General features: G+C 48.7%; 1 protein-coding gene across 3 annotated transcripts in view; it reads right to left on the bottom strand.

The window, feature by feature from the left end:
* The window catches only part of LOC138367886 (putative polypeptide N-acetylgalactosaminyltransferase 9), a 102,649-nt gene continuing 89,075 nt past the window's right edge, over nt 1–13,574 (bottom strand). For 2 of the 3 annotated variants that reach the window (XM_069329986.1, XM_069329987.1), the window contains 2 exons: nt 3,346–3,830; nt 1,301–1,526 (listed from right to left, as the gene is read on the bottom strand). In XM_069329986.1, coding sequence (XP_069186087.1) covers nt 1,320–1,526; nt 3,346–3,666 — 528 coding nt within the window. In that variant the 5' untranslated portion in view covers nt 3,667–3,830 and the 3' untranslated portion in view covers nt 1,301–1,319. Of the gene's footprint in view, nt 1,527–3,345; nt 3,831–13,574 lie in introns of all 3 variants that reach the window. The other variant, XM_069329985.1, reaches the window with a different exon arrangement.

Below are 13,574 nucleotides of genomic sequence, written 5' to 3'. Positions count from 1 at the left end.
CTCCACCAGCGTTCACACGTCCTCTTAACCACTGCACCTCTCCTTAGTCGCGGGGGGAGTGAGGGAGAGCGGGGAGTGTGAGTGAGTGTGAGAGCGCGGGGAGTGGAGAGGGAGGGTGATGGCGAGAGGGAGTGAGAACTGTCAAAACTAATTAATCTAATGTTTGCTTCCACGAGTTTACCAACTACTGACACATGAACCAAGAGACGGGCTCACCATCTTATAAACAGCCGCCTTACTGCCATTTCTTAAAGAAACTACAGGTTTGGAAGACTAATTTGGTATAGTTATCTCCGTATAATAGTGACTTATTACAAAATATTTAAGCGTGTCTAATCGTGCCCTCTTCCCCCCCCCCCAATTTAGAATTGGTGTGAACCAACAATTGAATGTCTTATTTGGCGCCAAAAATACGTCTTTCTTTAAAATGTTTGTTGATCGAAGAAAAGTTTGGACAGTGACAATTAGCATTTGTGTGAAGAAATATAATTTTAAATCTTCAATTGCAAAATCATATTTGAAACTTTACAACATTCACTGCATCATTAAAAAGCGATGTGTTAAATGTGTTGGTTAATGTTATATGGGCGTTTGTTACAACGTCTCCAAGATACACCAGCAGTAACACTAACAGCAGCAGCGACCGCTACAGCAGCAGCAGGTGCGAGCAGGCAGCTAACAAGGAAAGGGGAAGGGGAGGGCCCCACAACACCGGTAATTCCACAACTCCTCCCAACGTTCCAAGTACAGCGCCTTCGGTCCCTGTAAATCATCTCTTGAGTGGACTTGTGCTGTTGTGAACACCCACGTAAATCCTCCCAGACGCAGCATTACCAAGGGGTAAACACCTGCACGCTCACGGACACCTGCTGCTTACCCACACCCCCCTACCCCCACACCTCTGTACCCCCCCACCCACCCCCCCCCCCCACACACACACACACACACCACCCTTCATCCACTCCAATAACCACAATCTCACTCTCAAGCAGACGCGCATTCAAGCTAAGCTGTCGGTCCGGATTTCCAGCAGACCCCTGCGACCTTCCTACCCGTCACAGCTCTCAGCAGCTGTGACGTTCAGTCATGCAGACGGATGGGTATAGTCTGTCCCCAGGTAGTGTCGCCCCTATTCCGTTAACGGTAGACAGGCGTGAAAATGGTCCCGTTAACGGTGGACAGGAATTGGTGTCCACGTTCGACGATGAACATATCAACACACAGCAAATTCACCACGAACACATGTAAAACAACTGCACGTGCAGGCGTAGACAACTGCCCACACAGGTGTGAATTAAAGAGACAGGTGTGGAGTGTACTCACCACTCATCGCGTGGGTCCGGTAGGCTACGGTGAACAGATATCATGTCAGAGACGTACTGGTTGAAGGCGTTGTTCTTCCAACCTTCGTCCACCTTCTTCTTGGTCTCTGGGTCGAGGTCCTTGGGCAGCGTGACGGGCTTACCCATCTCCCCGGGCCCGTTGGGCTCCTGTGGGGGGAGCAGCACCCCCTGCTCCGCGTGGATCTGGGGGAAGAGGGGAGGAGAGGGTAGAGACAAACATGACACATATGTGTGGAATGTTGTAGCCTCACACAAACACACATCCACACACACCTGTTGCAGCCTCATACACATACACACACACACACCTGTTGCTGCCTCATACTTGTCATCCGAGACTCATTCACCACAAATGGTCCACACACACCACCTATGCTAAATAATCAACCATTCTCACATATATAATAAAACCCTCCAGACAAGTGCACAATTTCCAGAAAAAATTAAAAATGTTCAATACACATTAGCCGAAGAAAGATTCGTAGCGCCCTTAAAGAGGAAGGAACCAAGATCATTAATCTATGGGTTGACAAGCAGTGCCTTCAGGCAAAACAAGCAAAAGATCATGCGGTGAAAGTGTGCATATAACAGAAGGGAATCACCACTTGCATACAAGATCGAAAAAGAATACAAAGGAATGGAATGAGCAGGAAAAACAAAATTAAAAAACAGTACAAGAATGATACAGCAACCAAAGCCAAGGACCAGCCTAAACTAGTCCATTGCCACATGAAGACGATTTGTCAATGACCAAGTTATCGAGATTTTACACACAAACTTAACGCACAATGATTAGTATGTGAAGGACTTTATGGATATTTTAATTAGGAGCACAAGCTGGAACCTGACCTGACCTCTCAGATCTAAGAGCCTGGTGATATCACACCCCAGGAAATGTCGAAAAATAATTGACAGAGCAAGTAGCAAGGAAGTAGCTAGGGGAAGTATGCATGATGAAAGCCTAAGCTCAAACAGTGTATCATTGTTGATACTGAAAGAAGCAGCGGAAGCACTGTGCGTACCTAGTGTGTTCAAGTTCTCACGGAAAAAAAACAAGAGTTATCAGACTGTGGGCGAGCAGCTATCTTGATAGGTTATCTCGAGATGATTTCGGGGCTTAGTGTCCCCGCGGCCCGGTCCTCGACCAGGCCTCCACCCCCAGGAAGCAGCCCGTGACAGCTGACTAACTCCCAGGTACCTATTTACTGCTAGGTAACAGGGGGCATCAGGGTGAAAGAAACTCTGCCCCATTGTTTTTCGCCGGCACCCGGGATCGAACCCGGGACCACAGGATCACGCGTCCAGTGTTCTGTCCGCTCAGCCACCGGCTCCACACTAATATGATGTCAATAAACAGGAGGAAGACCGTAATTACTAACAAGTATTTTACTGTATGGATTTTACAACTTTCAAAGTTTTACATGTTAACGGAACCAGACAAGAGATGGGCAGACTTCATCATCCTGAACTAAAGATGAAGTCTGCCCACTCGGCATACAGCATCCGGTACAGTTTCAGACACGAGACTGCTCCTCAGCCTAGAGACTCACGCTGGAGTACCAGAGTGAGAGGCAGGGTGTGAGAGGCAGGGTGTGTGAGGAAGAAAGTGAGAAGGGAAAGACTAGATAAGAGGTATAACAACCGAACTACCACAAGGGTCGGTGCTGGCGTCCACTCGCCCTTTATGCAAGTCAAATACCTTATACAGAAATTAGCTTGTTCATACCAATGCTTGCCGGTACCTAACAAAAGATATATGGCAAAGTGAAACACACACGAGGCGTTTTGACAAATGACTTCTGAACTTTAACCCACACAAATGCAACGTTATGACATAGGAACAAGAGTGATCCTTTCAGCATTACAGAATGAAGAAAAAACACTCCTGCAATCGAAACCAGGAAAGGCCAAGGGACGACTATTGTGAGCATACTAACACGCAGCTCCCCCCCCCCCAACGCACACACTACAACCAAGTTCCCCCCCCCCCCCCCCTACTCACCTCATGAGGCTCGTCCGTCTTCGTCATCGACTTGACTTCGGGTTTGTGGGGCTTGGGTACCCTGGGCACCTCCGGCGGCGGCTGCGGTCTGTCGGCGCGCTCCGGAAGGTCCTTGATGCTGTCAACTTTGATGATTCTGTTGTCTGGAGGCGCCTGATTGTCTCTGATCCTGACGGCGGGCGGCAGGTCCATGACGTCGTTCTTGTCAGCCTTCTCGGAGAGGGTGACGAGGCTGATGAGGAGCCACAGAGCCGGGAGAGCCACCACCAGCTTCAACAGCACGCCACGACGACGGATCAACAGGGTCTTCAAGAACACCATCTTAACACACTTTTAGCTTCTCCGATCTGGCAACTCAAGGTCGACTTAGAGCTCGATCTCTGGTCCTCGGGCAGCTGTCGCTCTAATGGTCCAGTCTTCTCTCCAACAACGCCTATGAGGTTGTTTTTGTATGTAACGCCTTGTCACCGGATCATTTTCGCTTCCTGAAAAGAAAAAATGGGAATTAGTAGTCATACATTGTTACGTTTAAGGTATTTAAGTATTATTCATTGACGTTTAAAGACTAGTTCACCATCACTACGCGTATCCCCACTAATACAACCGTGATGGAACCAGAGGTTATCTTGAGATGATTTCGGGGCTTTTAGTGTCCCCGCGGCCCAGTCCTCGACCAGGCCTCCACCCCCAGGAAGCAACCCGTGACAGCTGACTAACATCCAGGTACCTATTTTACTGCTAGGTAACAGGGGCATAGAGTGAAAGAAACTCTGCCCATTGTTTCTCGCCGGCGCCCGGGATCGAACCCAGGACCACAGGATCACAAGTCCAGCGTGCTGTCCGCTCGGCCGACCGGCTCCTTTAGCTATATATATAGCTAAATAGACAGCTATATATATGATTCAATAACGACGCGGCATGAACCGGCCGCAGCAAGAACCGGCCGCAGCAAGAACCGGCCGCAGCATGAACCGGCCGCAGGACACACCCCCCGGTGCCAGGAATGCCCAAGGTCTGCAGTACAAGATCCACTCATCCAGAAAACCAATAAGAGACGGCACAGATGTCTCATTTTTCGCGAGAAACACCCACGAGAAAATGATAACATTGAGCTTGCCAGCCGGCAAAAGTCGAGACTAGACAAAGGGTCAGGTGGACAAGCATGATAATGGTCACGGCCAGCATCCTGAGCCGACATGTTAGAACCCAAGTGTAGTGTGGTGATGGAGCTCTTCCACACTTATCTGTACCTGGCTTCCTTTGGTGGTCTTTTCCTGCTGCTCCACCAGCACCTCCCCGGTGCTCCGCCAGAACCTGCCCGGCGTCAATGTCACCTAGTGCTTCAGTAGCTCGCCGACAGGACACCCTAGAACCTGGCCCCTGTTAACAGGACGTCTCACGATCTACCTGTTTGACAAACTCACTGTTTGACTCCCGCCGCCGTTCACCTGAGCCTCACATTAACTCTCGCCCTTACACACACCAACAGACTAGAAAGATCAAAACATTATCAATAAGAGGGGCACACCTACCCACCGCGATACACAAAACCTAGATGGCGCCCGAAACGGTACCTATCACGACCCACAGATGGCGCTGGGGGTCGTCCCATACAAGTTGTTGAGCAACACCTCGGGAAGGAAACCATCATAACATTCAACGCCTCCCTCCTCCTCCCAATTCCCCCCAGAAAACCACAGCATACATGAAGGCATTACGAGCACAAGGGCCTCCGTCATGATAGCAGGAGGAGGCAACGCCAAGCACACGCCAGAACTGTCACATTCAACGCCAGAACCGTCTCTGACAGCGCTGTGGGCGCCCACATTGTTACCACTTCGAAAGAAATTTAATACCAGACCTTCAAGTCATCAGCCCAAATGAGCCAACTGGTGTAAAAAAGAGAAGCAGTTTTAGACCTAACAGTGGTACCAACCACAGTTATATGAAGGATAATATCCTGAATATATGATGCTCCTCCGCAGGGAGCATTATATGCTTTCCTTACACGGGGGGACTGTAGGAATGTTTGTAAGTGCCACAACTGAGAAGGAACACCGCCAGACTGTACCCAGGAGGGTGTCGCCCAGGGGGTGTCACCCAGGAGGGTGTCACCCAGGAGGGTGTCACTCAGGAGGGTGTCACTCAGGAGGGTGTCACTCAGGAGGGTGTCGCCCAGGAGGGTGTCACCGAGGACGTGTCGCCCAGGAGGGTGTCACCGAGGACGTGTCGCCCAGGGGTGTCGCCCAGGGGTGTCGCCCAGGGGGTGTCACCCAGGAGGGTGTCACCCAGGAGGGTGTCGCCCAGGGGTGTCGCCCAGGGGGTGTCACCAAGGACAGTGTCGCCCAGGGGGTGTCACCCAGGAGGGTGTCGCCTCAGGGAGGGTGTCGCCCAGGAGGGTGTCGCCTAGGGGGTGTCGCCCAGGAGGGTGTCGCCCAGGAGGCTGAAGGAGCGATGACCAAACCACACATTAGAGGACGGGAACGCGACGACGTTTCGGTCCGTCCTGGACACACGACCTGATAATAGTCCAGGACGGACCGAAACGTCGTCGCTTCTCCATCTTCCCAGTTGAGGCCTGGCCATCATTACAACCAGCACCAGCACCCGGGCCGGTAAGACGGCCTCTCAGCACACACTCCTCACTACAACACTGCTTACTGCCTTTACCACACTCAGGTAAGCAAACTAAATACAATGAAAACTAACTTGGCAGAATATACAAAAAAAGGCGGAGGAATAAGTATACAGCCAACTGATACAGGTTCTAGACCACAGGGTTTGGAGCAGGAAGCTAGAAATACAACAACAAAAATGGCTAGCAAGATGCCAACCTTACACACACACACACACACACACACACACACACACACACACACACACACACACACACACACACACACACGCACTTGGGAGAAGCCTACAGCAAACTCTCAAGTTGAGAGGGAAGTATCTTACGCCGTCAGCAAAACAAAGACAAAATCCTGAGAACAGCTGAAGAACTATTTAAAAAAGACCTTATCAAAAGCCTCAAATGAACAACTTTCAGAGACCATCAGAACTAGACAAGCAGAAATGCCACCACGGCTTGACACGCAGTAAAGTTTGCTGAAACCAACTCCTCACAATGGGTGAGCTCCAAGCAACCAGAAAGCCCAGCCGCCCGCCCCATCCCCCAAGCCGGAGGATAGGGAGGTTGCCAGCCGCCCCCATCCCCCAAGCCGGAGGATAGGGAGGTTGCCAGCCGCCCCATCCCCCAAGCCGGAGGATAGGGAAGTTGTCAGCCGCCCCATCCCCCAAGCCGGAGGATAGGGAGGTTGCCAGCCGCCCCCATCCCACAAGCCGGAGGATAGGGAGGTTGCCAGCCGCCCCATCCCCCAAGCCGGAGGATAGGGAGGTTGCCAGCCGCCCCCATCCCCCAAGCCGGAGGAAAGGGAGGTTGCCAGCCGCCCCCATCCCCCAAGCCGTGCTGAACCACATGTGAAGAACCTCTCACACACACACAGCTCCCTGACAAGAGGGAGCCAGCTTAGCTTAGCTGCCAACACCCACACATCGTGTCAGCAAGGCGGACAGCCCGCCTGCTTTCATACCTCTCACTGTATTTCCCACTTCTAATCTTCCCTTCACCTATGCCTCCTCCATCCTCTTTACTTCCCAATTAAAAAAATAAAAAATCCCCAAGCCAGAGGAGCCGGGAAAGTAGAGGGGGGGGGGGGTCACCAGCCGCCCCTCACCGAGCTCCCCCTCCCTGTAACAGTGATGGTATTGCCCGGGGGGGGGGGGTGCAAGCAGTGATGGGCAGCCCACCACAAATTGCCCCTGCCACACCCGCCCTCCATTTTTCTCTCCACCGGTGATTTAGGTTTATTTAAACGGACTGACTCGGCCCTCTTACTCACTCATGTCCCTCACCCCCTACCTCTTCTCTCACTCTCTCCTTCCTTATCTACCTTCCTTCTCTCCCCTTTTCTTATTTCACTTTCTTTAAATTCCCTTTTCTCTCTCCCACAGTTACTCTCCTGCCCCCAGGGGTCAAGGTGGGGTCCGTTGCAGGTACTGGCGGGAACGCTCAACAGATGTCACTACCAAAGACACCTTAAACTACCTAAGAGGAACTAACACATGTGCTCACTACAGGGTGTTCAATGAAAAAGTGGTGAAAAACCATAATTGTACTTGGAAATAAGGCACATTTCATAACGAAATGACGCCGAAGTTGGTACTGGCTGACGGCACTCAAATCTTCGCCTTTTTGAGTGTCTCGAGGACTTCGATGGCCATTACCCACCACCAACTTTGGTCCTATTTCGTTGTATTTCTCACTGGAGAAAAAAAAGACAACTTCTAGTTATCTTACTAGAGCGCCGCGAGTGTTCTAGAGGATGTCCATGACCCTCTGTGTTAATCTCACCTAAAAAAGATAACGCTGCTCTCTTTCCTGTTAAATATTTGATGCATTGTTGTAATCACTGGTGTCATGTACGTTGTCATTTTCCAGTATAACTGCGTTGGTCGTTATGCCCAAGGTATAGATGCTATATTCTTTCTATATTGTGCATTATATAAACTGGATTATATATACTAATATATACATAATGGAACCTATACCTAAGAACTATATAGTTCCTCACACCTTTGCGACAGACAAACACCCCCACACACGCCTGTGTGGAGGGAAGGTGGAGGGAAAGGGAGGGAAGGTGGAGGGAGAGGGAGGGAAGGTGGAGGGAGAGGGAGGTAAGGTGGAGGGAGAGGGAGGGAAGGTGGGAAGGATAAATAGGAGAAAGTTTGAGGCTAGTAAGAGTGGGTGGGAGGGATGGAATTATCAGAAGAAAGCGTCAAGCCACAACGACTAAATAGCACTTGGTGTGTGTTGGGAGAGAGAGTGATGGGCGGGTGGGAGAGAGAGTGGTGGGCGGGTGGGAGAGAGAGTGGTGGGCGGGTGGGAGAGAGAGTGGTAGGCGGGTGGGGAGAGTGAGTGGTGGGCGGGTGGGAGAGAGAGTGGTGGGCGGGTGGGAGAGAGAGTGGTGGGCGGGTGGGTGAGTGGTGGGCGGGTGGGAGAGAGAGTGGTGGGCGGGTGGGAGAGAGAGTGGTGGGCGGGTGGGAGAGAGAGTGGTGGGGCGGGTGGGAGAGTGAGTGGTGGGCGGGTGGGAGAGAGAGTGGTGGGCGGGTGGGAGAGAGAGTGGTGGGCGGGTGGGAGAGAGAGTGGTGGGCGGGTGGGAGAGAGAGTGGTGGGCGGGTGGGAGAGAGAGTGGTGGGCGGGTGGGAGAGTGAGTGGTGGGCGGGTGGGAGAGTGAGTGGTGGGCGGGTGGGAGAGAGAGTGGTGGGCGGGTGGGAGAGAGAGTGGTGGGCGGGTGGGAGAGTGAGTGGTGGGCGGGTGGGAGAGAGAGTGGTGGGCGGGTGGGAGAGAGAGTGGTGGGCGGGTGGGAGAGAGAGTGGTGGGCGGGTGGGAGAGAGAGTGGTAGGCGGGTGGGAGAGAGAGAGTGGTGGGCGGGTGGGAGAGAGAGTGGTGGGCGGGTGGGAGAGAGAGTGGTGGGCGGGTGGGAGAGTGAGTGGTGGGCGGGTGGGAGAGTGAGTGGGACAGGTGGGGTAAGAGTGGGTGTCGGGACACAAGAACAGAAGGAAGTGGGAAGGAAGGCGAACGTAACTAAGACAATCAGTGAACGAAGGCAAATGGGACATAACCAAGAAAAATGACGAGAATAGAACCGGAAAAAACTGACTAGGAAGATAAGGAAAGGCAGAGCTTATTATAACAGCCCCGATCCCCGCACGCGCGCGCACGCACACACACACACACACACACACACACACACACACACACACACACACACACACACACACACACACACACACACACACACACACACAGGGACCTGGTAGCCTGATGGAGGGGCCTGGTAGCCTGGTGGATTGCGCGCAGGACTCGTAATTCTGTGGTGAGGGTTCGATTCCCGCACCAGGCAGAAACCAGGCAAAGTTTCTTTCACCCTGAATGCCCCTGTTACCTAGCAGTAAATATGTACCTGGGAGTTAGTCAGCTGTCACGGGCTGCTTCCTGGGGTGTGTGTGGTGTGGTGTGGAAAAAAAAATAGTAAACAGTTGATTGACAGTTAAGAGGCGGGCCGAAAGAGCAAAGCTCAACCCCCGCAAACACAACTAGGTGAATACACACACTTAGGCGAAGGCTGAACACAAGGTACCATCTGGGAGGTGAACTCCTGCAAGAGTCAAATAGAGAGAAAAGATCTGGGGGTTGATATCACACCGAACCTGTCCCCAGAGGCCCACATCAAAAGGATATCATCAGCGGCATATGCTAGATTGGTCAACATAAGAAGTGCCTTTAGAACCTTGTGTAAGGAATCGTTCAGGACCTTGTATATCACTTATGTCAGACCAATCCTGGAATATGCATCTCCAGCCTGGAGTCTATACCTAGTTAAATATAAGACAACGTTAGAGAAGATTCAGCGGTATGCCACCAGACTCGTCCCGGAACTGAGAGGTATGATCTACGAGGAAAAGCTGAAAGAGCTGAACTTCACGTCCCTGGAAAACAGAAGAGTAAGGGGAGACATGATAACCAACTACAAAATTCTCAGGGGAATTGACAGGGTGGACAAAGACAAACTCTTCAGCACGGGTGGGACGCGAACAAGGGGACACAGGTGGAAACTTAGTACCCAAATGAGCCACAGAGACGTTAGAAAGATTTTTTTTAGTGTCATAGTAGTTAACAAGTGAAATGCATTAGGCAGTGATGTGGTGGAGGCAAACGCCATACACAGTTTCAAGTGTAGATATGATAGAGCCCAGTAGGCTCAGTACACCAGTTGATTGACAGTTGAGAGGCGGGACCAAAGAGCCACAGCTCAACCCCCGCAAGTACAACTAGGTGAGTGCACACAAGGACGGCTAATCTATCACTCACGGGCGGGATTATCAACCTCAATAACCGCCCGCCAGCCAGGCCTCTGAGCCACGTAAATACCCGCGAGTGTCTCACTCACTCACTCACTCAGGTGTTGCCAGAGTGAAGATGGTCGTGTCGCCTTAAACACCTGCTGAAGGAAGTCGTCAGTGTCTCAAGCCTCAGTACCTCGACCGCTTGTCTTCTTTAAAGTCTCAGTCTCTCTCGCAAAACAAACTAGATAAAACTGTCTATAATGCATATTATATATATTATATATATATATATATATATATATATATATATATATATTATTATTATATTATTATATATATATATATATATATATATATATATATTATATATATATATATATATATATATATATTATATTATATTATTATATATATATATATATATATATATATATATATATATATATATATATATATAATATATATATATATATATATATATATATATATATATTTATATATATATATATATATATATATATATATATATATATATATATATATATATATATATATATATATATATATATATATGTCGTACCTAATAGCCAGAACGCACTTCTCAGCCAACTATGCATGGCCCAATTTGCCTAATAAGCCAAGTTTTCATGAATTAATGTTTTTTCGACTACCTAACCTACCTAACCTAACCTAACCTAACTTTTTCTGCTACCTAACCTAACCGATAGAGATAGGTTAGGTTAGGTTAGGTAGGGTTGGTTAGGTTCGGTCATATATCTACGTTAATTTTAACTCCAATAAAAAAAATTGACCTCATACATAATGAAATGTGTAGCTTTATCATTTCATAATAAAAGAATTAGAGAAAATATATTAATTCAGGAAAACTTGGCTTATTAGGCAAATCGGGCCTTGCATAGTAGGCCGAGAAGTGCGTTCTGGCTACTAGGTACGACATATATATATATATATATATATATATATATATATATATATATATATATATATATATATATATATATATATATATATATATATATATATGCATGCATGTGTGTGTACATGTGTATTGGTGAATGTGTAAGCTGGTTAGAATTACAGTTCATCTTTGTAATCTAACATTAATCCCCATTGTGATGAGAGAGTACTCATCAGAATGCATGCTGGCTACCATTGTTAAAATCACCACAATCACCTGTGGTTGAGTGCTCAGTAACTCACTCTACACTACATCATATTTAACAGATCTCTAACTCTGTCCATGGAGGACACAATACCCCCCCTCCCCCACAATCCCCACCCTAAACAACACCCCCCTCCTCAAACCCATTACGCATACTTCATCACCTATTATAAAATCGAGCAATAATAGACAGCTAACTGATGACGTAACATCATTGCTCTCATCATTATAAATAGAAATCTTTTGTTGTCTGTTTTGCTGTGTTTAATTCCATATTTAATATTTCTATAGATATATTTATTTATTAGGGACGGGGGTGTTTAAAGAATCGAGGAGCGACGCCGAATGCCACATGGGCACGTGTGCCTTAGGTTCGTCACCCATGGCCTTTGTTGGACTTCGATAGGCCTAATAGGTTTCCCGATCTGGACACTGAAACATTTACCTAAATGACTTAATATTGTACACACTGGAGGCGTCATATATATAGCAGGTAAAGCTGCAAGTAGCATGGTGTTACGGCTCACAGGACGAGTATGGGGTGCACAATAGACTACCACTCACAGGACGAGTATGGGGTGCACAACAGACTACCACTCACAGGATAAGTATGGGGTGCACAACAGACTACCACTCACAGGATGAGTATGGGGTGCACAATAGACTACCACTCACAGGACGAGTATAGGGGTGCACAATAGACTACCACTCACAGGACGAGTATGGGGTGCACAATAGACTACCACTCACAGGACGAGTATGGAGTACACAATAGACTACCACTCCCAGGACGAGTATGGGGTGCACAATAGACTACACAACTCTGACAGCAACAGCCAAAACCCAGATAAACTGAAAATCCATTCCAGATTTTTAACACAGAGCGGAGAATGTTCCTGGTCTCAGAGATTTATTAATAAACGTTCAACCATGTATTATCTCCCAGCTGGGCCTCCAGCCGCTGGTGGGCCCAACTCCACTCCCCCGTAAATACTAGCATGCCAAATTTGGCAGAAATGAACAAACCTGTTTTGAAATACTAAATATTTTACAGGAGAAAAACACACAAAAAAACTTAGGTTACGCCAGCACGGGTTCATAAAGAACAGCATTCCTGGTTCATCACAGAGAGAGAACAATATGTTAGAATGTTATATTCTTGCTCAGTAATTACAAATTCCGTTGTGCATAGAGTTTCTAAATCGACTGCCTGTACGTCCTGTATACCCTGTGCCCCCCCCCCCCCACTGCCTACTTCTACCCACGCTTGCCCACGGGCCTTCCCTCCCCCCCCCCCCTCCAACCCCCCCCCCCAAACCCCCAACCCCTAAATGGCCTGCCCACCCATATTTCAACTCCACCTGCATAACCTCAGAATGAGTCAATGAACTTCCACACTCGGCAGCACCCGATGCTTCTGTTCACCTAGCAGTAAAGAGAGTTATCAACCCAAAGGAAACATGTTGATGTCGTTAGAGGTACCAGACTGTTGTGGGGTCGCATCCTGGAAACTGGCCAATCGTTGGTTAAGGAGAACCTGGAAAAGTCTGAAAGGCTTCCCGTCTGTAACACGGAGGTACTGTATGATGGCTCAACATCAACCCAGAGTGATCACTATGGACACTGAAGGAGGCGACTCAGAGTGAACGTTTTTGCAGAGACAAATAGCTTTCAGAGTACAGTTTTAGAGACTGGAGAGCTGGCGGAAATCTGGAGAAAGGCAAATATTGGAGAGAGGGGGGGGGGACATGTCCTACTAATAACTATCCCTTACAAAATTATGAAAAAATAACCAGGTAGCGAATAGTAGAGCCCCTGAAGAGAATAGTGGGTGGAGAGAGAGAGAGAGAGAGAGAGAGAGAGAGAGAGAGAGAGAGAGAGAGAGAGAGAGAGAGAGAGAGAGAGAGAGAGAGCGAGAGCGAGAGAGCGCACACCTGAAGAAAATAGGTGGAATACCTGGAAACAATAAACTGTTTAACGGAGAATCAAAATAAACAGGGCAGAATAAACAAAGTAAAAAGAGCCTTAGATAAACTGAGGAGCTCCAGGAGCCTCAACAGGAACACACAGCTACACCTACACAAGGCTCTACTTCAGCCACACCTCAAAACTCCTCCAGTACCCCAACATACCT

The sequence above is a fragment of the Procambarus clarkii genome, chromosome 23 (assembly GCF_040958095.1).
Source record: "Procambarus clarkii isolate CNS0578487 chromosome 23, FALCON_Pclarkii_2.0, whole genome shotgun sequence".
NCBI lineage: Eukaryota > Metazoa > Arthropoda > Malacostraca > Decapoda > Cambaridae > Procambarus > Procambarus clarkii.
This window is presented reverse-complemented; position numbering and strand designations above follow the sequence as displayed.